Source organism: Helicoverpa zea, chromosome 19 (assembly GCF_022581195.2).
Source record: "Helicoverpa zea isolate HzStark_Cry1AcR chromosome 19, ilHelZeax1.1, whole genome shotgun sequence".
NCBI lineage: Eukaryota > Metazoa > Arthropoda > Insecta > Lepidoptera > Noctuidae > Helicoverpa > Helicoverpa zea.
The window spans coordinates 7,155,383-7,182,071 of NC_061470.1; the positions used below are offsets into that span (position 1 = coordinate 7,155,383).

The 26,689-nt window shown below is 39.9% G+C and overlaps 1 protein-coding gene across 8 annotated transcripts; it reads left to right on the forward strand.

Annotated features, from left to right (window-relative positions):
• The first annotated feature begins 1,644 nt into the window (after positions 1-1,644).
• Positions 1,645-26,669, forward strand: LOC124639315 (serine/threonine-protein kinase Tao). Of its 8 annotated transcripts, none has more exons than XM_047176606.1 (21): positions 1,645-2,047; positions 2,250-2,340; positions 3,889-4,118; positions 4,696-4,813; positions 8,163-8,426; positions 8,597-8,719; positions 8,886-9,138; positions 9,442-9,578; positions 9,751-9,833; positions 10,266-10,549; positions 10,813-10,928; positions 11,271-11,441; positions 11,917-12,128; positions 12,328-12,478; positions 12,915-13,027; positions 13,478-13,604; positions 14,236-14,337; positions 14,678-14,812; positions 15,239-15,397; positions 22,717-22,835; positions 22,921-26,669. In XM_047176606.1, exons 3-21 carry the CDS (start codon positions 3,895-3,897, stop codon positions 23,042-23,044), a joined length of 3,015 nt encoding a protein of 1,004 aa, XP_047032562.1. In that variant the 5' UTR covers positions 1,645-2,047; positions 2,250-2,340; positions 3,889-3,894; the 3' UTR covers positions 23,045-26,669. The 8 variants fall into 8 exon arrangements, with proteins under 8 accessions (XP_047032562.1, XP_047032560.1, XP_047032564.1 ...); XM_047176604.1 differs by having other exon boundaries at positions 2,250-2,336; XM_047176608.1 differs by having other exon boundaries at positions 2,250-2,336; positions 11,274-11,441.
• The last annotated feature ends 20 nt before the right edge of the window (positions 26,670-26,689 follow it).

Consider the following 26,689-nt stretch of genomic DNA (forward strand, 5'->3'; position numbering starts at 1 on the left):
CCCACGCCCTCATACTTGTGAGGTTGGCTCTTTACCCACTAGGCCACCACGACTTTGAGGCAATATGGCAATATAGACTAAGAATAATATGGTAATATGTACCTATAAACCAAAACGGCAGACCAATAGCAACCAATCGAATGTCGTTGGAATACGATTGGTCTTATAAATATTAGTAGCAGAATGCCCGAAATGGTTAAAACTGATATTGCGATTTAATTTCTATTCAATTTTGATATTAATAACTTAATGATACTATTAACAGAATCGGGCCCTAGGTACTATGAACTTGATAAAGAAAGCACTTACCCGGGTTGTGTGAACATCCCAATTCGCACCGCCTCGGCATGATTATATGCACTCAAACAAGCGTCTCTAATCGCTAATAACACAATAACAGTGTCTATTTCACAAATATCACAAAAAAGGCGTCTTTATCGCAAATAATACTAAACACTAATGGCGTCTTTTCGCAAGTTATGTGAAACAATGAAACAGAGGAGCACAGCTCAACTCACTCACTAATTCACCGAAAACACAGCGGATGAGTAAAACTCAAATCAACGCAAGTCAACAGCAGAAAACACTTAAATGGACGAAAACTTAACACACAAATTGTATGTACTGTACTCGCCATTAAAATTCAAATTCTAACTTCAGCATTGGCAGTTGGCACGGTTTATTGCCAACCAAAAAAATAATTATAGAAAAATAATTTATGTATATAAAATAGTGTACAGATTTAATAAAAATAATTGATAGATTTCCTACGTAATACTAATATATAAAATAATTTTTAGATTTCAATAATTTTAGTGATATTTTATGGAAGTTAATTTTTGATTAAAGAGCCATCTATTATCACTTGAAGATATTAAATACTTTAGGAAGAGGATTGCAGATGGCGCTTTTCTAAATTTTTTACCGAAATCTAGTCAAGTACGGCAGTGACCAGCCCCTGACTATACCCAAACCCAACCTTTATAGTTTTTCGAGACAAATGCTGTCAGACAGTACAAAACATTCAGTTGACAGTTGCTGTCACTCAGTGATACCAGACGAGTTTTGGAAATTCAATAACAAAAAAGGGGTTTTATACATTAATAAAATAGATGCCCCGGCCGATTGTTTGCCACGGCAGATGTTCTCACATAAGGAGATATTGTTGTGGTACTTTTTTTACAACTTACTAAACTAAACTTTAATTAGTTAACTTCTCGATATTTTAAACAATTTTGTTCTTCTTCAATGATACCGTTTCTTTTGAAGCTGAGTGGAGAAGAGATGTGGCTTTCAAGCCATGTTAATGGTGAATCGCGGCACAGCACGTCTCTGCTCTGATCCCTGGAACCGCAGCCTCAATGACTCAATACTCTTGCTCTGTGATAGCTCCTCTCTGAGGGCACCGCGATTTTAAAAGTCCCAAGAGGTTACTCGAGGTTGTAAAAGAAGCCTCGAATACTATTATTGTTCATTTTTATTTTATATTTCTCTGTACTATTACACATACTATTGCAGTACAATATTGAAAATAGAGCTATCGGCTACTGGTCATAAATCGACTATTTAGTAATATAAATCGATTGCAAGGTGTAAATATAAGTAACTCGATTCTCTCAATTCTCTGTGATATATGTATTTAAAAATATATATTTATCTGTATGTGTCTATCTATGTATGTATTTCTCAATACGGGAAAGTTGTAAATAATTTTCACAAAAATTTTGACGAAGCTCCTTCTGGAGAAGCCTAATTTAAATAAAAAGTGACCTAATGATTACAAAGTGAGTTCTGAAAGTGATGGGAAACCGTAAATGGTGTGCCTTATGAAACAAAAAACTATCATTGCGCACGATACCCCAACGCCATTTTGAAGCGAAATTTTGTATGTAAGTGCCAAGTATTTCGCAATATTTTCAATTGTCGCCCTTGTAAAGGGGGTGCGTTTGATAATTAACGATAACAGTGAATGTGAAACACGCCTGTGAAGACACCAATATGTGATAAAGTGCATAGACGGATGCCCTTAGTCTGTGGATGCATCGAGGTGGGTTGCGGCGCCGTTTATCTGGAGCTCGCATTAATTAAATTAATAGTGGCATATTAAACTGACAAATTGCTAGTTGACAATGTGTACAGCAGACAATAAAGTGTACATTATATCCGTGGGGTTAGAACGTTAGTGGTTAGTGCGGAGTGGTGTATTTCGGCGTGGCGAGTGTTATCGGTGGCGTTTCCGATTGTTGCAGATAGCGGGTGGCACGGAGGATGGCCCGGGCCAACGGGAGCACTCTCAATAACTGACGGACGCTGCCGGCTTCCAGCTGGCGCAAGCAGTAGGTTAAATAGCTGTTTTCATCAATGACCACTTACAAGACCTTCGATTATTTTCCTTTTTAAGAGCAATTAAATACGTCAATTTTCCACTAAATGTGCTACACACAACATTTATGAGAACAGATAGCTACATTCTCCCATAGATTTCATCTGTTAAAGTTTTCACAGTAGCTACTTGAATGCATAGTAATGGTGCCTGAGATCTGCACTGTGATATAAGTTTTCTCTAACATATATTTCTGTTTTGAATGGATTGATCTCTGGATAATGATTTTATTTCTACAACTAGAATAAAAACAAAATGATATTTAAGTTTAGCTGTGATCTATCCTGCTGAATAATTTATGCACACATTTTTCTATAATCAGGATTCATAATCTTTTGTCAAATTATTGAATTAGAAAATGATAAGAAATTATTAAACTACTGATTAAAATATTTGTGTATAAAGAAGACATTCGGATAGGGACAACAAAAGTTACATAGATTTTATTATTATAATAAGTGCAACTTAATTGTTGACTGTAACAATTGCATTTTTGATCGACATTTATCTAGAAGCATTAAATTGTACTGTTTAAATTTTAATTTGGAAAGATATTCTCACTTTATAGGTTATGTCACTGACATTTGATTGTATTTAGTGGCTTGTAATTTGGGTATATAATTAAGTACTATTTTATCTATGAGGATGGTATTTTGATGCTCAATTTATCCTTTTACGTGTTCAGTTTTGATATGACTGAATGTAGGTGCTAAATTTTAAATTCACGATAACATTGCATTTAATAAATCTTATGAGATAAATATTCTGGAATTGAATCCTTTACTCTGAATTCTATGCAAATAAATACACATATTCATATTGTATACACAAATACATTACATATTCTGTTCTATTTTAATGCATGCATAGTCATCTTAAAAAATATTGCAGGATCTCTTTAGTATAGTTCGGCCATTCAGAGAATGCGTTCCTGACACGTCGCGATTGAACTGACGACGTAATAACATTCATTGATTATTGATATAATAATGTTGTTTTAATGCTCCTCAATTGTTAAAACGGTAAACAACCAGCAAAAATATTTTTATCGTAACTGCAACGCCATTGCAAAGTTACGTCGTCAGTTCAATCGCGACGTGTCAGGAACGCATTCTCTGAATGGCCGAACTATAGTACATCATATTTCATGCCTACTGTAAGAATCTCTCTTATTTAAAGACTATTTTTCTTAAATTAAATACTCCATACACACACAATCATTACTCTCACCATTATTTGAAATTGTAAATAACCAATAACAAAATCTCTTATTTGTATTATATATGAAATGTGAAACTAAATTGCTTTATTTGTAATTATATCTTTCAATGGCCATTTATCTATTATAATATATTTTGTTTAGGACTTGTCATAAGTGCCAGTGTTGTCCACTTTTATAAGTGACATACGCACTCTTACCACATAATTCTTTCTAATCAGTGTCTAATAATATTCTAATGAGTCGTTGAACTGCCAAAAAAATAAATAAATGTATTTTTTTCCAGATAAAAATGCCACGGCCTGGCAGTCTGAAAGACCCGGACATTGCTGAATTGTTCAGCAGACATGATCCGGAGAAGATCTTTGAGGACCTTCGTGAGATCGGGCATGGGTCCTTTGGGGCAGTCTATTATGCTCGCTGCAATCTCACCAAGGAGATTGTAGCGATTAAGAAAATGTCATATGTTGGGAAACAAAGTGAGGAGAAATGGCAGGATATTTTGAAGGAAATTAAGTAAGTCATTGTGTCAATAATTATATAATCAATCAATATTACTAAATTCAAATGTCTGATAAGTAAAATATTTTCATCCATAATTCAGCTTTCGGTTAGTGGGTCATCTTTGTGGCAGATTTTCTAACTTCAGTTTTGTTGACTCTTCATTGAATCTTAGCATTGAACCAGACCTGAAAAAAAGCACTAACTTCAAAATACATCAGTTTTTTTTCACACGTAGATATCAATACTGATGAGTGTACCACTCTCAAGCCCCCCTAGAGCTCCTGTATTAACCTCCACGTCATTTCTAAGTAGTCAGTTAAATGATTCTCATTTGACATTTAACTCACAACCATAAATTGAGTTCTTACTAACTTTATTGAGTCTGGCTATTGGGCAAACTGCATTTTCATCTAAGTACCTTGATCCAGTTAGAATCATGGTAGTTTGGTCAACTCATCCACTGCTTCCATGCCTCAACAACATTTAAAACTGTAATACAACTGTAACTACACCAGTTGAAGCCAAAACATGTGTACCTGCTATGGGCCTTGTCACATAAGAAACGAAAACAATCTGATCCTTTTTCCAGATTCCTGAAACAGTTAGAACATCCAAACACCATAGAGTATAAGGGGTGCTACAAACGAGAGCATACAGCATGGCTGGTTATGGAGTATTGTGTTGGTTCTGCATCAGATATTATAGAGGTAATGTAATTTTTGATTTGATTGATTTATCTAAAATGTATAATCAGTATATATTGTTGAAAATCAATGATCCTGTGTGATCAGTGGTCTTCGAAAGTAAGATATTAATGAAGATAATACATAAAATACTATTCCATTTTAAAAATCTTTGTTCAAAGTTTTGCCTCTTCATTACAAAACAATTGAATGAAGAAAGCAACATATTTACGAATAAAACACTAAATCAATTACACCATGGTTCTGTTGATTGGACTGTTCATTCATCACAATAATTGTTTCAATATAATTCATAATCATTGTACCAGGAAAATTATACTTACATAACATATTGTGTAGTCAAGGTTCCATGTGACTATTAAATAGGTAGTGCTAGTGTGTTGCACACACTGTCTGACTAGTTGTTACACACACTATCCATGCTAAATTTCTAGACACAATTGGGTCTGGTTAAACTGGGTTAACAAAAATATAGATTTTTATTACCGCTTCTATTTAAAAGTTAATCAAACATAAAAAGTTACCAACTTAACAGATGTATAAACAAAAATTCGAATACAATATTTTATGAGTATCAAAATTCGCTTTAACTTTTTTGTAACACCTTACTACTTTAGAAGTTATTTACTATGGATACTTTAACAAAATTATCATATTAATCTTCGGCTAATCCACTAGGTTAATAAGGATTAGGACTTGAAAGTATTTATATACTACAGAAGCAATTCGTCAGATGGAAGTCGTGGTGGCCTAGTGGGCAAAGAACCAACCTCTCGAGTATGAGGGCGCGGGTTCGATTCCAAGCCAGGCAAGTACCAATGCAACTTTTCTAAGTTTGTATGTACTTTCTAAGTATAGCTTAGACACCAAATGACTGTGTTTCGGATGGCACGTTAAACTGTAGGTCCCGGCTGTCATTGAACATCCTTGGCAATCGTTACGGGTAGTCAAAAGCCAGTAAGTCTGACACCAGTCTAATCAAGGGGTATCGGTTTGCCTGGGTAACTGGGTTGAGGAGGCCAGATAGGCAGTCGCTTCTTGTAAAGAACTGGTACTCAGCTGAATCCGGTTAGACTGGAAGCCGACCCCAACATAGATGGGAAAAGGCTCGGAGGATGAGAAGCAATTCGTCAATGAATCATCCTAATAAAATATCAGGATACATAAATAAATGAAATATAGATAAAATGGACATTTTATTTAAGTAGAAAAATATCCAGATAATAAATTAATTAAAGGTGTGAATCACTTACGAACTACCAAACACTTAAGAAATATAGTATTATTCACACATATAGACGTCATCTGATTCCTTTAGCATTAATTTGCCGAATTCTATTACTCAAAATTAATATTCGTTTAGAATTAGCTTTCTCTATTAGTTGCAACAGATTCGTCACGTACCTATAAATCGGTATACGACATAGTTAATTGAGTTTCCTTCAATTGAGTAGGCACAGGGCAATAATCCTTACTGTTATAAATGTTAAAAGAGGAGTAAGATTCACAGGCGGCACAACAGATTGAGAAGTAGACGTAACTGGGCATTTTTCGGGGTTCGGGATGTAGTAGATAGACATACATTGTATGTAGTTCCCGCGGGCGGAACTAAGTCGCAGACCAAATCTAGTCAATGATATTGCCAGAAACTACTGTATTGCGAGATGAATATTTGTCCTTGACCTAGCAAATCGGGTTTACGTAATAACTACGGATTTCAAACCGTATTGAATATGAATCAATGTTCGTGCTTGACTCAAATCAAATTTTGATGAGTCAGGCAAGTGCTGCACTTGTCCTTATAGTATTGATTGAAAGTTTACTATTAATGAGGTAATAAGACTTTCTTTAGATTTCTACAATGACGCCGAGTTAAAATTAGTTTCAACCTTACAAATTGCTCCAAATCTTAACATATGTTCTGCATACTTAATATTTCGTTGCCTTGTATCTTTCGTCTTGGCCACATATTTTACCCACTCTTTAGTACAGGTTTCATATTCCTAAACAAAAAAATAATATGTTGAATGAAAAAAGAAACTGCATACTCAATATTCTCGGAATCTTAATGACTAATAAACTACACTACATAGTGAATAACTTGCATCCGAAATTATTATTCTAACGCTCATATTGTGTGTTTGTTATCTTTGATTTCCCAGAAGAAATTCAAATCAACTTATGTATTACGCATTCTCAATCCTGAATCCACATTTTAGTCACATATTATACCAGTACCATATTATTGTACTTGAAGTTTAATTCCACGTCAGAGGCCATCAGGCGGATTCGAGAAAACTCTGACACTAGGGCTTGTTGGGTGATTAAATATGCAGCTCACTCGATAAGAACAAGATTACCATTTTTTACGGGTTCCCTAACCAAACGTTAAACGGGACCCTATAGTTAGACATTGCTGTCCATCAGTCACCAGGCTGGATATTGCGCAACTCGGTAGCTCCCTTACAACAATGAGCAAACGTATTTATTGCACGTTTTGTAGATAAGAGAAGAACACGGAATGTTTGTTGGAGTTTATGTTGTAAATACAGATTTGTTTCGCTCATAATTAATCCAAAAGAAACTTAATCTGACGCTTTCCAATTTCTTTACGTACTTAAACTCGCGCAGGTATTTAAAAGCTCATAATTATTTAAGAGGAGTTCAGCAGGTTGCGACCATTTTCCCGTGTTATGTTAATCTGACGCATTTGACTTACTTTCAAAAAACCATCATTGATTCACTCAAGAAAGCGATTTCGGAAAATCCTTTCTATTGCGTCAAATATAAAATCACTTCGGTATTCGGTCAGATCAAATATCAGAATATTCAATGTAAAATGCTTTCCTCAAAAATGTCAAGTGGTGTCGGGGCCCTCGCTAGTCGTCTAATGAATGCAAGCCGCATGCCGACGCGCGCTACATGCTAATTAAATAAATATCATATAATGTCATATTGTTTCCTGTTTTTGTGTTACATAACACAATCTGACTTCCGACATCGTGGATCGTGCTTCCCTTGACTCTCATTGCATTCGTATCGTTAGCTATTGTATGCAGTTGTTATAGGCCAGTACTTATCATTCTAGAGCAAAACATGGATGTCTTTATGTAACTACAATTCATCATAATAAATCTCAATTAGCTAGTATTTAATATTGTTATAGGAAGTGAACTGATTGGAAGTCTAATAGAAGTAACATGATGCTTATTTCTGCAATAGGAATTTATCATAATTGATGTAACTGTTGCGTTTGAAGGAGTCATAAATAGCAATAAAACTTCAATAGTAAAAAGATTGATGCAGATAAATAAAAGTTCAAACATAAATGAATGAAATCACTTGATTGTAGGTACACAAACGGCCGCTACGAGAGGAGGAGATCGCGGCGATCTGCGAAGGCGTGGTGTGCGGTCTGTCGTACCTGCACAGCCTGGGCCGCATCCACCGCGACATCAAGGCGGGCAACATCCTGCTTACCGAGAACGGCACGGTCAAGCTGGCCGACTTCGGCAGCGCCAGCATCAAGTGCCCCGCCAACAGCTTCGTCGGCACGCCCTACTGGATGGCGCCGGAGGTCATACTCGCCATGGACGAGGGACAGTATGATGGAAAGGTCAGTCCGCTGTTCAATTTAATCAAAAGAAGCTTAATAGATTCAAAGTGGCGCTCTGTTCATCTTAATTATTTTAACACTTATTTCGAAGGTAATAGGTTCAATTCTGACATGTCTCATAAGCAGCCTACCCTTCAAAAGCTACATCTGTTGTTGTGCTTGGTTTCCAGGTGGACGTGTGGTCACTAGGCATCACGTGTATCGAGCTGGCGGAGCGCAAGCCTCCCTACTTCAACATGAACGCTATGTCCGCGCTCTACCACATCGCTCAGAACGACTCACCCACCTTACAGGTAATTATCTGAACATTTGAACACTTATATCGTTATACATAGTTGTTATTTCAAAATTCTAATGAATATCTGTTTTCATGCTTGCCAATTGGATTCTTTGTGTGTTGTTTTGTATTTTTATTGTTTGTTTATGTGATTTCTAACCAAAAATTTATATACAATAAAGTACGTGTTGCAGGCACCAGAATGGACGGACACATTCCGCTACTTCGTGGAGGCGTGCCTACAGAAGAACCCGCAGGATCGACCGTCCTCTACGAAACTACTGTCGCATCCCTTCATCACGCGGCCGCGGTCACCCAACGTGCTCGTGGACCTCATACAGCGGACCAAGGCGGCCGTGCGGGACCTCGACAATCTCAACTACAGGAAGATGAAGAAGATACTGATGGTGGACGCTGATAACGAGAGCGCTATTGGTATGTACTGATTGTTATCTTTATATTTATAAACACTTGACCCACTTTCGTAGCGCGTATTTGACCTTTTTATCGTTCACCAAAGATGATATTGTCACATGCTGTTTTCGTATTGTTTGAAATGTAGGAGCATTGTTTTATTTAAGTTTCAACATTATAATTTTAGAACAAAGTAACACATAAAGATATGGAGCAATATTTATGATGAACATCAACATCTTCCCCAAAATAAAACATATCTCAAAACATGGGGTTTCATAATTCGAGCTCGACATTAATGTAAGTTGTGTTGTACATTTGCAGGCGACAGCGAAGAGACAGCGGAGGAGCGTTCCGGCGGCGACAGCTCGAAGTCGAACTCTGCGACGTCGGAGCACAGCGCGGCCGGCGCCTCCAGCCAGAGCTCGTCCTCCGGCAGTCTGCGCCGCCGACCACATCCGGTAAATGTCACTCACTCTATTTCATGCATTAAAGTCTCTAAAGGACACTTTTGCTCAAAATGTCAACCAGAAAAATGGCAGACTCCCAAAGTTATGGCACTTTCAATATGGTTTATACATACAATGGGTGATGTAATATTATAATTGAATGAGTGTTGTTTGTGTTTGTCAGCCGGTGAACGCGAACCACCACCAGCATCAGCAGCAGCCGCAGTACACGCATCTTAACCACCAACACTCTGCGCAATCCACCAGGTATGTACCGCTACTATATTTTATAACACAAGTACAATTTATTCTAAATTTAATTGAGTACCTCTTTAAATTGATCCTTCTTTATTTCATGAATTTTTAAACAGATTTTTATTGACGCTTTATTGCACCGTATGTGTCTGTAAATATGAGTATCCAGGATTTGAATCATGTTATTTGTGTTGTACTGTAGTTGTGCATGTGTAGTAATCGTATGTGTTATTGCATATAAGTAGATTATTTTCCTGTAATCTTGGTAAATGTAGTAGTTTTGGTTATGTAGTTAAATGGCATGATTAAATTACCCCAGTAGTATAAACCTGCATGTAACAAGTTGTACATATTGTATGTTAATGTGTCTGTATGTAGTTTGTAGCACAGTAGTGCTTCCTGTATGCACGTCCCGCACTAGCTAGAGCCGCACTTGGGTTTCAGAGTTGGCAAGAGCTGGCTTTTCTCATGTTGGTGTTTCGTACGCAGAGAGAGCGAGAGCCCTCTGGCGGGCGCGCACGACGACTACGTGAACCGCGACGCGCTGCGCGACTACGCCAACCGCGACTCGCTCTGCGACGACTACGCCGACGACTACGCCAACCGCGACGCCATCCGCGACGCCCGCGCCGAGCGCCCGCCGCCCGACTACCGCGACTACGTCAACGCGCCGCCGCCCTGGCCCGCCGACGACAACCGCAACACCACGCGCCGCCCGCCCAACACCAGTCAGTACTTACACATCTAATATTTACTTACGGTCCTACCCAACATTTTATCTATTTGTGGTTTTGCTTACTAGAAATGCAATATGAAATACATGTATGGGGTTAATGGCAAAATTCAATATCAAGTAAGCACATCATCAGATAAATAAAATATTAGGAATGGCCATAACTCACATTGAAATTTTGTTTATTTGTAACCTTGAACAAATATTCTCTGCCAAAGACTCGGCGACAACAATAAATTGACGTTATTTATGCTACAGGTATAAGCAACAACGTGTCGGCAGCGATGTCGCTGGTGTCCGAGCACGGCGCCAACAACTTCGCCACAATACGAACCACGAGCATCGTCACCAAGCAGCAGAAGGAACACAACCAGGTAGTTAACTACTCTATATTGACATATTAATCGCCAATTTACTGTGTGTGAAATATAAGTCGTCCTTGAGGCAAAACATGTGCTATGGCTGATGCTGTGAACATAATATAGTTTCTATGAGCTATGCGCTCTCAAACTAAAGCCGCCTTCATTGTATTCAACAAGATTACTGAATGATACACCTACCTACCGATAAAAAACAGATTTTGTTTTCATCACGACGCAGATTCGTGTCGAGTCTGCTCGATCAAGAAGCACCTTTAAAAGTCGTCAGATAGATTTCTTGCTATATATTAGTATTAGTATGTGTGTGGAGCCGATAAGCAGGATGTTGTGTGGCAGGAGATGCACGAGCAGATGTCGGGCTACAAGCGCATGCGGCGCGAGCACCAGGCGGCGCTGCTGAAGCTGGAGGAGCGCTGCAAGGCCGACGTGGACGCGCACAAGGCGCAGCTCGACCGCGAGTACGAGGCGCTGCTGCAGCAGCTCAGCCGCGACCTCGAGCGGCTGCAGGTACGCACCACCTTCTAATAATTACCACAATTATCACGTCAATATGTCAAATGATGTCAGGAATGCCAGTCTTGCTATCTAGCCAAATGCTAGGCTTCGTGTCCTCAGCCTACAGTCAGTAAATCAAGTCTGTCAGAACAGGACTACACCTTAATTATTATTCTTTATTGCACACTTAACAATAAATATACAAAGAATAAAGAAAGTTTATGTACAACGGCAAGCTTAACCCAGAATTGTCCTATATATCTAGCGGTATTTTTTCTCATGTTGTCAGTTTATCGACATATTATTATACATGTATAAGCTTCTGTTGTCCCAACGCAGGGCAAAAGCCTCCCTTCCCTCATTCCATTTGTCTCTATGTATCTATTACCACCTGAGGCCAGACCTTTTGATAAGAGTCCAGTGCATCAAGCAACCAAGCCATCTTCTACGCCATTCTGAATTTAAAAATATTCCTGATGGTTTCCAGACAAAACACGCGCAAGAGCTAGAACGCAAGCAGAAGCAGAACGCGGCTGCGGAGAAGAAGTTAATCAAGGACATCACGGCGCGGCAGGAGCAGGACCGCAAGGCCTTCGAGACGCAGCGCAAGCGCGAGTACAAGGCCAACAAGGAGCGGTGGAAAAAGGAGCTCAGCATGGACGACGCAACGCCCAAGAGGCAGCGGGATGCCACATTACAGTACGTACATAACGCTGTAAATACAGTAAATTAGTCATTTGATGGTCATGAAATAGTAGTCGCTTAACGTGACTGCTGTGCTTCGGCTTGGGCAGAATTATTATGATTTCGAAAAAAAAAAACTCCCAGCTTGAATAAAATGAACATTTCGGCTGCCAGTCTCGATGATATTGACGTAACAAGTTGTATATACTTGCAGATCTCAGAAGGACAACCTGAAGCAGGCGGAGGCTGCGGAGGAGATGCGGCTGGTGCGGTCGCAGCGCGAGTACCTGGAGCTGGAGCTGCGCCGCTTCCGCCGCCGCCGCATGCTCGCGCTGCACCACAAGGAGCAGGAACTGCTCAGGGAGGTATGTACACATAACTACATCTTCTTTTATCAAATGTTCAAATCCCTCTGTGAGTGGCAGCGTGAGGCAGTATCAAACTCTTGGTGACTAAAACCCACCATATGTCCTTCTGTGGATAGATATGGAATACCTATATCTCACATCAAATTCTTACCTGTATGACGAATGAGAAACTTGTTGTATTTCTACATTGAAAAGGCTGAATTAGTAGTAATATACGAATATATGCTAGGAAAGATGAAAGGTCATGTTCTTGATAAGAATGACGTCAACTTGTAGGTTCTGATTCCTACAAGTACGTCGCAGAATGTGAGGCTAACAGAACTCAGATCAGCTCATAGTTAAAGGTTGAATAATTTTTGTTATTACTGTTGCTATTTCACCACCAAATTGTCTAATGCTCGTTATATTAATTCGATGTTTTTTATCGTCGTAGGAGCTGAACAAGCGTCAGAACCAGTTGGAGCAGGCTCACGCGATGCTGCTGCGGCACCACGAGAAGACGCAGGAGCTCGAGTACCGACAGCAGAAGGGCGTGCATGCGCTTAGGTAACATACTCACTACTTCTGTAGTACATATTTATTTTATATTGGACTGTTTTGTATGCTGAAGAGGTCTTGGCTAATAAAAAGCCGCGTGGATTAAGTAATGCTTGGCTCGGTCGATCTGTGCTTGAATGACCATCTTGTCATGAGGAATTCTTCTGACATACATAGTAAGCCAGAAATACTGATAACCGGCAGTATTAGCAAGGGTATCAGATTGCCCAGGTGATTGGGTTAAAGAGGTCGAATAGGCAATCAATCGCTCCATGTAAAATACTGGTATTCAGCTGCATCCAGTTCATTGAGAAAAGGCTAGATAGATGAAATGATTTTTTTTTTTCATATTGCAATTATATCGTCGTACAAGAGACTGGCATTGTATTGGTAGATATTTTCTGTGGTGTTAGTGTATTGTGTAAGCCAGTAGAGAGTAAGACACAAGTTGTATTGCAGGGAGGAGCAGCTGTCGAACCAGCACGGCACGGAGCTGGCCAACCAGCGCGAGTACATGCAGCGCGCCGAGCACGAGCTGCGCAAGAAGCACGCGCTGCAGCTCAAGCAGCAGCCCAAGAGCCTCAAGGTAACGCAACCAGCATTCACGCTACTATACTTAGAAGTTTACTTCAGAAATTGAACGTAAAGGTAAACAGATGTTTTAAGAAAACTGACGTTTATGTTGTCGGTGAAAATTTACATATCTATAGTTCGGCCATTCAGAGAATGCGTTCCTGACACGTCGCGATTGAACTGACGACGTAATAACATTCATTGATTATTGATATAATAATGTTGTTTTAATGCTCCTCAATTGTTAAAACGGTAAACAACCAGCAAAAATATTTTTATCGTAACTGCAACGCCATTGCAAAGTTACGTCGTCAGTTCAATCGCGACGTGTCAGGAACGCATTCTCTGAATGGCCGAACTATAATGACGGTTTGAAAGTTCACTCGATTTATAATACATATACTGGCTGTTTCCCGCGGTTTACCTGCGTCCCAGGGTAACTTCTTCCCGTACCCGAACAAAGTATACCCCTATGTTACTCGGGATTCTTCTAGCTACCTAACAGTGAAATCATTTTTCAAATTAGTTCAGTAGTTCTATACAAACAAAAACATTATTCTTCTTTATTATATCAGTTTCGGTCTTTTGTCCTTATGGTATTCCCAAAACCAATGTAATAAAATATTGATTAAATATGATTACAGCAAAAGGAGATGCAGATCCGCAAACAGTTCCGCGAGACGTGCAAAATACAGACGCGTCAGTACAAGGCGCTCAAAGCTCAGATACTGCAAATGACGGCTAAGGTGAGATCTTTATTGAACTTCTATTTATAATTTTAATTTTAACTTAAAAATAATAGGCGAAATCTAATAGGTCCTCATGACGCTCTAGTTTCTGACAAATCAGTATTATTGTATCCCTACAATCACTTTTGTCAATTTTTTTTTATGATTTACAAATGATATGATTGTCAATCTTTTTTGTTGTAACTAGTTGTTAAGTAAATTCTGTGGTATGGTAATACCCTGTAATTGGGGGAACACAGCAATCAGATGCTATGTATTTTGTGTTTTCTGTAAGTGATCTGTGTATCCTCTCTTGGAAATCGAAATAAATAAATACATTTTGTTTGTGACATTCCAGGAGCATCAGAAGGAAGTGATAAAGACGCTGAAGGACGAGAAGCGTCGCAAGCTGGTGCTGCTCGGCGAGCAATACGACCAGAGCATCACCGAGATGCTGCAGAAGCAGACCGTGAGGTTAGACGAGAGCCAGATGGTGAGTACACAGTCAAACTACATTTATTCTTATATACTTTAAAGTTTAGTCTCAATTCGATGAACAAGTTATCTGTATTTACACATTACGTCTGACAGGGCAAAACATATTGATATATATTATTTGCAGAATAATATTATACCACCTTATTTTACATATGTTTTTAACAAATAAGTTTATCTTTATCTGTATACTGTAAAGTCGTGGTCAATGTCGTGGGTGCGATTCCAAATTCTGATGTTACCACGAGGGTAATTCCGTTCCGCTTTGGTTAGGTCATGGCATTACGGTACACCATGACATTGTTCAAGTTTTCCAAAGTTCTTGTCACCAGATTTTGACGTTTTGGAGATAAATAAAACAAGTTGAATTGTATAAATGACTATTCAAATTCGTTATAATTTCACATGTGATGTTGTATGTTAGATGGAGTGCCAGCAGCTGAAGATGCAGCTGGAGCACGAGCTGGACATGCTGACGGCGTACCAGAGCAAGAGCAAGATGCAGGCCGAGGCGCAGCGCAACCGCGAGCGTCGCGAGCTCGAGGAGCGAGTCGCCGTCCGGAGGGCGCTGCTCGAGCAGAAGGTAACTGGGAACTACCCACCCAATTTCTTATGAGTCAGTTAATAAAATGGCTGATTATTACGGTTTCATCCGCGTCCTGGAAGGACTTTTTCTTGTGCCTGGATGAAATATAGCCTTTGTGATCTGAAGATAGTTATAGCTGTTACCGTAAGATTACAAACATCGTTAGATTACAATCTATCTCGAGAGATTGTAAACTGTCGAATTATTGTGAACCGTAACATCTGATTGCAATTTAACGCATTATTTTTCGCTATATTATAATCTATCGATGAGAAATTGTCAAATTGTCAACTGTCCGAAAGCTCTCTCTGATTGGTCAGTCTTTTTGTAAGATCGACCAATCACGACCAGCCGTTCTGTTCCCATGGAGTTCCCGTAGAGTTAGGAATGAAATAGAGGTGTCAGTTAAATAAAATAAATGCTCTTCAAAAATTCTTCAAGTATTAAATTTATATAAAAATAACTCTTATAAAAATACAGTTAGGTATTTTGTCTTCAAATACAAACTAATATTTAAAAATAAAATAAAAGGGGTGCTAATTAAACAGGCTTCTTTTTAATATCATTATTCGCCCCCAAAAATGTATGTTGCCTTCTAAATTACTAAGTCAGCCACAATTAATAAAGCGTCGAGCATCTCAATAATAGCAGCGTTTTACCTGAAATAAAACGCATATTAAATACTTACCTTATTTGAAGCTTACTAGTTTGAGATAGGCACCTACGTGTTTTCCGCTTTTATCTCCGTCCTTTTCTACCCCATATCTTGCATCTCTCTCGCACACCGACCAGTTTCACTCCCCACCAGGCAGGAGGCGACGAGTGTTCTCGGCGGCCACAGTTCGTCATTGAGTCGAAAACACCAGGCAGAAATTAAAATGTAAGCTTCAAATAAGGTAAGTATTTAATATGCGTTTTATTTCAGGTAAAACGCTGCTATTAAATTCTTGACCGTTATTTGAAGCTTACTAGTTTGAGACGTGTTTGTTATCGCCTGGTGGAAGTGGACGCCAATGTGAGCAAAAGCACAATGAAATTGTGTATGTAAATAGGTACTTAGGTACACGAGTAATCACATGTAAGTATGTGTATTGCGTCCTGGAATACTAATGTAATCAAAGTTAACTGGTACTGGTACTCAGCTACATCCTGTTAGACTGGAAGCCGACCCCAACATAGTTGGGAAATGGGCTCGAAGGATGAGTAATAAAAATTAAAAGAGAGATGCAAGAACAAAAGCAAAATTGATTTCATTTTCTAATAGTAATTAACAAAAACATTGCGATACTTCTTAATAACAATAGTAACAAAAATATAGACATTAATCAGCTGGATTAATTAAATAATCGAGATAACTTGCTACTTCTATTTAGTGGGTATCTTTCCCTTCTGTAAAAATGGGCAAATGTATTGCCTGATCGCCAATTACCCTTTGCTAATATATCGTCCAAAAGTATATTGTCAACACAGATTTTGACGCTACCGCCGAGTGGAAGCTTCCTGGGGTTGTAGTTATTCCTGCCTCTTTTAACAATGTCTTAATCCACCCGCATCATCGTTCGGGTGCCTGCCTTTGGTTGGCCTCTAACGGATATAAATAAATTTAAGGAATTAGCCGATGTCCGTCTATCTTCTAACAAGGCTTTAGTCTTTCTGACCCAATACACTGGACTTAGATTTATATTTTCCTGATTATCCATCAAACAACAACCCGACTGCCTATGACTAGAACTGTCGGTCTTAGAGCCAAAGACTGGCCATAAGATTAAATTATCTTTGTTGTTTTTGAAATGTTCTGGGTCTATTGCAAGCAAGGAAAGATCATGGACTCGCCTTTCCGAAACAAGCTAGCAAAAGAAAGAGCAGCAGTGTGCCTGGAAGTTGCAAATGGATTATTCTCGTCTACGTTTACTGCACTTAAGTAGGTTACCAATTGGTCATTATTCCAGATGGACGGCTTCCCGGGGAACAGGTTTGCTCAGCGCTATTGATTTTAAATTGTGTCCGACTAGAACGTGTGAACCTAGCTCTCCAGTGGTTTCTGCATTGCATAGTGTAGCTATAACTGACTTGTGTAATAAAATAGTATTGTATGTTAGTTTATTTACTATGTGTAAGTCTGCTAAAAATTGGGTAAGTATAGGTCCAAATATTGATTCAAGGATTCATAGGATCCAATTTCATACTTTTCGCCCCAATTTAACCATCGACTCCAAGCTGATTGATAAGTGTTGCGTGTGGATTGAAGAAGACTTCAGTCGGAGAGACTCCTTGTCCCTCCCCCCCCCCATTTCCCTGACCTTGGCAGGGGGTATCCCCGTTGCTGTGTCTATCGGTTTCTGCTCGAGGTTCATCAGTGTGTAGGGTACTGCTAATGATCGGGACTTCAAATCTGCTCGCCAAAATACCTGGTGCCACCGAAGGAACTACTATGAGATTAACTCCCGTTCCTGAATTGAGATGACTGAGGACCTACGGTATAAGGTAAGGTGGCGGTAATACCCATGCTAGCGGGTAAGTCAAAACTTGAGAAAAAGGTATCGTGGAACCCCGCTTTCGGGTCCTTCAGATCTAGGGGCACGTAGTACACAACTATGTGTCCCTGGGCTCGCTTCGAGGCAAGTAGGTCCACTGCTGATACAAGATGCCACTCCGGTGGAGGTTTGTGTCGGGAGAGATGGTCTGCCTGACTGTTGAATAGGGCTGGTATATGATTCACGACGTGATAGATTTGATACAGCTCAAGATAACTGAATACTCTGTACGTCAAGTTCGGTAGGCTCCTTGATCGGGTGCCACCTTGATTTCTTAGATATGACACCACAGTCCCATTTTTGCATTGAAAAATGGCTGTTGATCTCTTTAGCAACTTGCCGTGATTTTCCAGTTAATACTGCAAGCATCTCTTTCAGATCGCAGTGAAAGCCTTTTTCTCTCTCGTTCCATGAACCCATTACGGGAGTTCCGTTCAGTTGTGCCCCCATCCTACATCGGAGGCGTCCGTGGTTATAAGGTGACAGGGAAGTGGCGAATGAATATCCAAGGTTTGGTGGCAGCTGACCAGCCACCACTTTAGATCTGCTAAGGCATCTGCTGGTAGGTTCAACATTGCTATACTCCATTCACCGAGCCGTGAGCCCACAATGTAACCAAAGAATGACACTTTTTCAAAATGGTGGGTATAACCCGACCGATGACAAAAACGTCACATTTTTATGTAAAATGTTCTTAGTATCGTGGTCTTCAATTAAGTAGGGTTCTATGTATGACAGTCAAGACTTCTAGGTTCATTTTACATGTAAACGATTTACTACATATTTCATTAAAATTAAGAAAATAATTTACGGCCTTTATTATACATATTTGATTTCAAATAAGTTTGAAAAGATTGCATAAGTTCCACAGACATCGTTCTAAAATATCATTTCTAATGTTGTCAGTATATTACTTTCGTAGTTATTTTTATAAAATATGATCATTACTTCAATCGTGACTTATAAGAACCCTTTTTATGGTTTGTTCACCGTTTGGCTCACGGTTCCATGAATAGGGTAGGTATAGATTGCTGTTCAACACTGCATTGAGGAAAGTGAGGAGAGCCCGGTAATGCAGTCTGCCGTATGGAACAACGAAAACTTGCGAAGTTTAAAAGTCCTATCAAGCTATGCAGGTCTTCTAAGTTTGTCGTGCTGTTTGTCACGTAGTGCGTTTTGTCATTATCTTGTTGATAATGCTTGCGATTTATTCACTTGCCATCCAAAACGTGGTGCAAATGATCCCAAAGTAGGCAAATATATCTTGGTGAGCCACCAGAAAATCGAGATACACAATTATAAGTAACCCTTGAGTTTTCAAAGTTTGAGCCACCCAAATTGGTCACTGTGGCGAAGGTCTTGGGTGCCGTGCTTAAGCCAAATGGTAGGCACGTAATCTGAAGCAGTCTTCTTCTGTATACTAGTCGAAGAACATGTCTGTGACCTCCGGCTACCGGAAGGTAGAAGTAAGCCTGGGCGAGATCCACTTGCACAGCCATTCGTCTTTCTGAAGAAACTCTAGCACCCGAAAAACATTTATTAAACTGAAGGGTTCCGTAATTATGAACTTGTTGAGAACCTTGAGATTGAGTATTGGACGGTTCTTTCCGTCGCCTTTTGGGCACAAGAAACATATTGGAAAGAAAGCTGGCAGAATTTGCAGCTATCAATAGAACTTTTTGTTTTATCATTTGGGATATGACGACATCCATCTCTTTGGACTCTCTGGTCAAATCTGGCATTATCTATCAAAGGTGGCTCTTGGCCAATGGTATGCGATACCCAGTTATTATTTTTGACAAGAAAGGCGGAGCTCCCATTTCTTTCCATTGGTCTTGATATAATGTTAGGCAACCCGCCTGGAAAGTCATAACTTACGTGCCTTGTTGGACGCATCAAAGTCCGCCTGCGGTCCTGGACGCTTTCTGTTTCCTCTGTTGGACATGGTTCCTATTGTAATTTACTCGTGATATCCCAAGGGAGCTTTTAGAGTTTTGCGTCACACGCCATTCAGCGTGAGTGTGATTACCATTTCCCTTCGAGGGAAGGTTATAATGGCGACTCTTCGAAAGTCGATCCAAAAAGCCACCCTGCGAGGGTAGATTGCAATGATGGTACGACCCGCAACATGCATGATTGGTACCCTGCGAGGGTCCGTGATAATGAGCCGACCCCTGCGGGGGGTGGCTAGTATACTTACTGGTCCCTGCTTTGTAATGATGCTGCGACTCGCAAAATGCAAGATTGGTACCCTGCGCGGGTCCGTGATAATGAAACGACCCCTGTGGGGGGTGGCTAGTATACTTACTGGTCCCCACTTTGTAATGATGCTGCGTCTCGCAACATGCAAGATTGGTACCCTGCGCGGGTCCGTGAAAATGAGCCAACCCCTGTGGGGGGTGGCTAACATACTTACTGGCAGTCCTAGGCGGAGCGTACCAAGTCTTTCAAGGCCGAAAAGCATCACACGCCGAGATAATGAGCCGACCCCTACGGGGGGTGGCTAACAGACTTACTGGCAGTCCGAGGGGAGCGTACCAAGTCTTTCAAGGCCGAAAAGCATCACACGCCGAGATAATGAGCCGACCCCTACGGGGGGTGGCTAACAGACTTACTGGCAGTCCGAGGGGAGCGTACCAAGTCTTTCAAGGCCGAAAACCATCACACGCCGTGATAATGAGCCGACCCCCATGGGAGGTGGCTAACAGACTTACTGGTAGTCCGAGGGGAGCGTACCAAGTCTTTCAAGGCCGAAAAGCTTTCTTGACACCATCAGCCCTCTTCAAGTGCGGTAGTGATCAGTCCGAACTAAGGAGATGCTGGTTGGACCGCACCTCACACCATTCTTTTTTGTCAAACCGTTGAACGCCTTGCAGGATTGAACTAGGGCCACAGGTGCCTTAGGAACTTCGGGCTTGCTTTCTTTTCCATAGTCACGTGCACGGGCTGTGGTAGCTTTATTATTTACCGCATCTGTATTTGCTTTATAAGTCACTCATTCTGAAAACAAATTACTGAAAAAAAAAGTACACGGAAGAAACTCGTGACAAAAAAGGGGTAGATGTACAAAATATTAACACTTGATTTCGCAAAATCGAATATCGAACGGTAAAACCGTTAACAAATTGTATAAAATATTATAAACTCACCTGTGTTCTGCGAGAGCACTGAGTTTATTTTTCAACGAAATACTACAGCGGTTGGTTAGACAACCTTCTCGGGCGGAAAACAAGACGCCAATGACGAACTGTGGCCGCCGAGAACACTCGTCGCCTCCTGCCTGGTGGGGAGTGAAACTGGTCGGTGTGCGAGAGAGATGCAAGATATGGGGTAGAAAAGGACGGAGATAAAAGCGGAAAACACGTAGGTGCCTATCTCAAACTAGTAAGCTTCAAATAACGGTCAAGAATTTAATACTATCTTAGCCACGAGTTATCTTCCACTCTAAATACAACTCAGCATGATGGTTATTTTTTTGCATCTAAATTTGTAGCATGCATTCTAACAGTAAACTTCTTAAATACTATTAAATGACATCATAAAAATATTTATTTACCTTCTAATTTTTTAACTCGTACCTACTGAGTTTTTTGTTTAAAATATAACACATCCCATATTAATTGACCCAGCATGGAAGTAAGCATGCAACATGCAGCAAGCATAACTTCTGTCACGGCTCCGGCGCTGCGGGGCTCCGGCGGTCCCATGCGAGCTTATCGTCGCAGATGGTTTTCACGCTCACCACCGCAGCTTCGGCTTGCTGGCCGGCGGAGCCGGCCAGCCTCAGCCGCGGCGGCGAGCGCTGAAACTACCTGCGCCTCAGCTCGTAGGCCGCCTCGCCCCTCCGCGCCTACGCGGTTTTGAATTGCACTCTAGGGGTAGGGCAGACAAGACTACGTGGAGTCGGTTTTGCAGCGATTCGTTTTCGTCACTATAGTTCGGCCATTCAGAGAATGCGTTCCTGACACGTCGCGATTGAACTGACGACGTAACTTTGCAATGGCGTTGCAGTTACGATAAAAATATTTTTGCTGGTTGTTTACCGTTTTAACAATTGAGGAGCATTAAAACAACATTATTATATCAATAATCAATGAATGTAGTTACGTCGTCAGTTCAATCGCGACGTGTCAGGAACGCATTCTCTGAATGGCCGAACTATAACTTCAATTTTTAATACAATTTTTAATTGTGTGTAATTTGAGTCTTAAAAATTAAGTACAATTTTTGATTTTATAAAAAATTAAACCGTCACTTATTTTTGCACGTCAAAGAGCTGTGACACCGGGAGTTGCAAAGAACATTGTCTTTTTTGACGTTCTACCAATCAGCGCGCAAGATGCATTCCGTTCTACGCCAGTTGACAATTTGACCGCTCTACATCGCTCTCGATCTTACAAAAAGACTGACCAATCAGGGAGAGCTTTCGGACAGTTGACAATTTGACAATTTCTCATCGATAGATTATAATATAGCGAAAAATAATGCGTTAAATTGCAATCAGGTGTTACGGTTTACAATAATTCGACAGTTTACAATCTCTCGAGATAGATTGTAATATAACGATGTTTGTAATCTTACGGTGACATAGCTAATCATTTCAAGGTTGGCTGTAAGAGAACCCAATACGGGGTTAAGGCTAGTTGTCTTACATAAACTCTCGGATTTGTGTTTCAAAATGTATCTGTGTGCAAATAGAATAATAAATAATAGCTTCCCAACAAAGAATTTGTTATGAGGTTGCACATGTTTTGGAGTTAAGATGCATGTGGTTGTGCACAGATGGAGTCGGAGTGCGCGCAGTTCGTGGCGGAGCGGGCGGAGCGCACGCGGCTGCTGCACGAGCGCCACGAGCGCGACCTCGACCACTTCGACAGCGAGAGCGCACGCCTCGGCTTCAGGTACACCACGCACCTTCTTTATATTTTCCTCTAAAACACACATATGTGTATGACGACTAATAATATGCATTGATGTTTGTCGCAGCGCGATGGCGATCGCGGAGGGCTCGCGGGAGGGCTACGGCGAGGAGGAGCAGTCGCTGTCGGGCTCCATGCTGTCGCTGGCGCACAGCAACTCGTCGGCGAGCTTTGCGGCCGGCTCGCTGTAGGCGCCGCGCTAATGCTGTTGCCAAACCCGCGCTTGTGCCGCGACACGTCGCTTGTCTGTCGCCGCTGTGATAGGCCTCCGCACAGACGCCGCACTGCTCGTAGCCTCCCCGATGTCCGCAGGGCGGTATGACGCTCTCGAACTATTGTAAATTATTCATCACGAATTTTAGAAGTGTCATACACTCATCGCGCTCTCTAGTATTCGGAGCGGTTATATACGATCGATTGTTGTTATTATCGTTAGCAATGTTCACGGGCTACCTCATTAGACTTGTTACGGAAATTATATGTGTTGATTAATTGAATCGTGTGGTATATTGTGGTCCGCAGAAATATTTATTCGAGTATCGGGCACGGTACGATGTTTTGGCACCAGCATTAGAACTCCACGTCCCATTCTTATTACTGAGACTGTCTGCCCTCCCGCGGTATGTAAATCATGTTAATTGGCAACATGAGATTATTTAATATACTGTTGGACACGAATGCATTAGCCTAATTTTTTAATATTTTTTTGTTACGTCTTCCAAAGTGAAAAGAACGGCCATTTGTCAAATGGTTCGGGAGGGCATTTCCTATTTTATTACACTATTAAGTTTATTGCACTCCATAATTAAATAATTATCTCTTAGCTCCAGTCGAGTTGAAGAATAAACAGAAACATTGCAGTATGCAATAGTAGTTGTATTTGTATCAAAATAAGGTTACTATTGCTCGTTGTAATTATATACAAAAACTAATCTCGACATTATTGTTTCTGGAACATCATGTTTCTGGTGTTTTGACAAATGTTCACTGAAACACGTCGTTTTACGTACATGTATTTCATTTTGCATGTATTATTACAATATAACCATTGGTGTTTCAGCCACAAATAATAATGCCTAACTCAATCTAAGCTATTTATCAAAATATCAGAGGTATGCTGTTACATAAATAAAGTCGAGATATATAATTATGTAATAACAAAGAAGTTATACGCAAGTCTGTCTGCATATGTCTGAGGTTATTTAAATGAATGATGCATCGATGTGAGAATGAAACGCTTTTTTTCTATTAGAGATTTACTCACGGTACGACACTGTTCCGTTGGCTTGCCAGCCGTCACGGCGCTAGATAACTTTAACGAAACATTAGTCGTATAACTGGGAATACAATAAGTGTCTGCACTTGCATTCAGAATATTTAAACTAACAAAATAATGTAAAACTTAATTTATTCGCGTCTGAATATTCGATCTCTTAGACATAAGCAAATGTTATGATCGTCTCTAGAATATTGTTAGACCGTCCACCGTTAAACCGCAGCACACGTACAACAACGGAGCAGTGTCCAGTAGAGGGCATGATTACATTTTAAAATCTAGTATTCTGATCCAATCTTGTATAAATATGTAGTTTATCATAAGTTTCCACAGTGGTTCTAGCTGATTTTTCATCTTGATGCTCTAACGAAACAAGATTGAAAAATGTAATGACGGATTACCGCGACCACGTCAAATGCTAAGGTAAACTTTGTAGTGAAACCAAGGAATGTTGACCCTCAAAGTGTACGCTTAAGAAGTTTGACAAAAGGCATTAATTAGATGAAGTAGTCAGAGACAGCCGAGCCGCCCGCCCCTCGCCACCCTCACTTTTCACAGAGGATGTTATTGTTTACGACATTAGATAGACAAAATTCTAATATTCATATCATTAGGTTTTACTTTAGGAACCATTTTTGCATATATTAATGTAAGTTGAAATCTTTGAAGAGCGGACTGACGGTATTTGTTTATTGGCCTAGTATTGAGTTTATTAAATGTTTAAAAGGGTTTTGTAACAAAACGTTTATTATTATGCTTATTTTAGATCATTTTTAGATTTTAAAAGGATTGTAACACGCTTTACTAAATCATAATAACAATGTGCAGGTGGTGCGTGTGGCGCTGTGCCCCACCTTACGTTGTGTAAATATATAAAGTATATATATATGTATTATTGTGAATATGTATTAGCGAGCACACATTGCCTTACGGGCGGCGGGGCGAGCCGGCCTCGGTCTTATGTATATAAAGAACAATAATTTAACATATTATAAATAATTTGTTACTTTTGTAAGGTGCGAGTGCGGTTTTGTGTACATTGGAAGTGCGACGCGGCGGTCCCCGTGCGGGGCCCGACTATGTGCTATTTTCTTTATTTAGTGTCCTAATACCCTATCGTATTGTGTACTAAGCTTACCAGTCAAATATGTATAGCAAATGTATTATTTAATTTAAAATGATAATAGTCATAAATACCCAAATTTAGTTAATACTATTTTTAAAGTATTTTTTATTATTTTAATATTCTTTTCCTAAAGCATCACATAATGTGATCGTATTATTTTGAGTTTGTTGAAAGTTTCTTGACGGATCGAAACCTATGTGATTTAGGTATAAATTTAAACAAAGCGTTTGACAAAAGTTAGCTATTTAAGTGATATCTTTACACAGCGCCATTTACCCGAGTCATATTATAAAACAATTTGCTTCGATTTTCTAGATAATGCAAGGATATGATAAATGGCACTGTGAACAGATTTCACACTGTTTGTAGACTCCACATTACCCTCTCCTGAACTGACCAAATATATGACAATAATCTCTAGACACAGCCTAACTTGACTTGTCACCATGTCTCTGTACATATTGTAGACTGCTAGCTCGTGGAGTGGACCTAACCCGTCATTCAATTTTACTGCATTTAACTTGACGTTTTGTAGGCAATCTTTGCATAAACGCCCTTACCCAATCTGTATATTTCTTATGTAATAAATTAGATTTGGTATATTGTCAGTCTTTGGTATTAAGTTAGATACTAAAACGAAAGTTGGTAAACAACAGAAGACCACTTATCCATGTTTGTGTTATCGATCGACTATCTGAGTCATTTTTATTTATGACAATATAATACCGGTATTATTCCGCTACGCTAGGTCCACTGGCGAACTTGGCATGTCGTTGTAGCTAAATCGAGAACCGAAGCACTAAGGAATTGAACTGTAAGCTGTAACTTCGCTTGCGTGCAGTAGAAGGTCGGCACTTGAGTTAGGCGCGTAGTATATTGCTCGCTGTCATAGTGCTCTGCCGGACCGCCGGCGTGGAGCAGGTGACCGAGGCTTGCTGACTCTGCGCCTGGCTAAAGGCAGAGTATAGTGCGTAGGCGCGTCTTTTTCCTATTCCAACCTCCCACCACTTAGCTGTTCTAGAGTTAGATGTTATCAGTTATCTGTCACCTTTCAACGGTCACGATCTACAAAATAATTATTATGAGATAGAAGTACCAAACTCGTAGTTAGCGGTCACGTATTTTGTAAATTGTAACTATACAATTTTTATATTTTACCATTGTATAGTCTTTTATCACAGATAGGTAGTTAGCAATATTGTGACCGACGTGACAAGGTGCGCTCGCGCGGCCGCCGGTTATTCATTATAGTTTGCGATTGTTTGCGGCTCGCTCGGTGCACCGTTGTTTTCTTTTATTTTTTGTTACATAATATTTAACAATGAATTTCTAGATTCTAACTATTATCACTAATAATACTGTAATATAATCTGGTTCATGAAAATCAAACCGAAATAAATTAAATGGAAAGAAATTTTGCCTTTGTATTATTAC

Bases quoted from the DNA above. Each gene is read 5' to 3' on its own strand.
- LOC124639315 (XM_047176606.1), top strand. From the start codon at position 3,895: ATGCCACGGCCTGGCAGTCTGAAAGACCCGGACATTGCTGAATTGTTC. The intron at 9,579-9,750 runs GTAAATGTCACT...TGTGTTTGTCAG, and splicing joins TGCGCCGCCGACCACATCCG to CCGGTGAACGCGAACCACCA. The intron at 12,129-12,327 runs GTACGTACATAA...ATATACTTGCAG, and splicing joins CAGCGGGATGCCACATTACA to ATCTCAGAAGGACAACCTGA.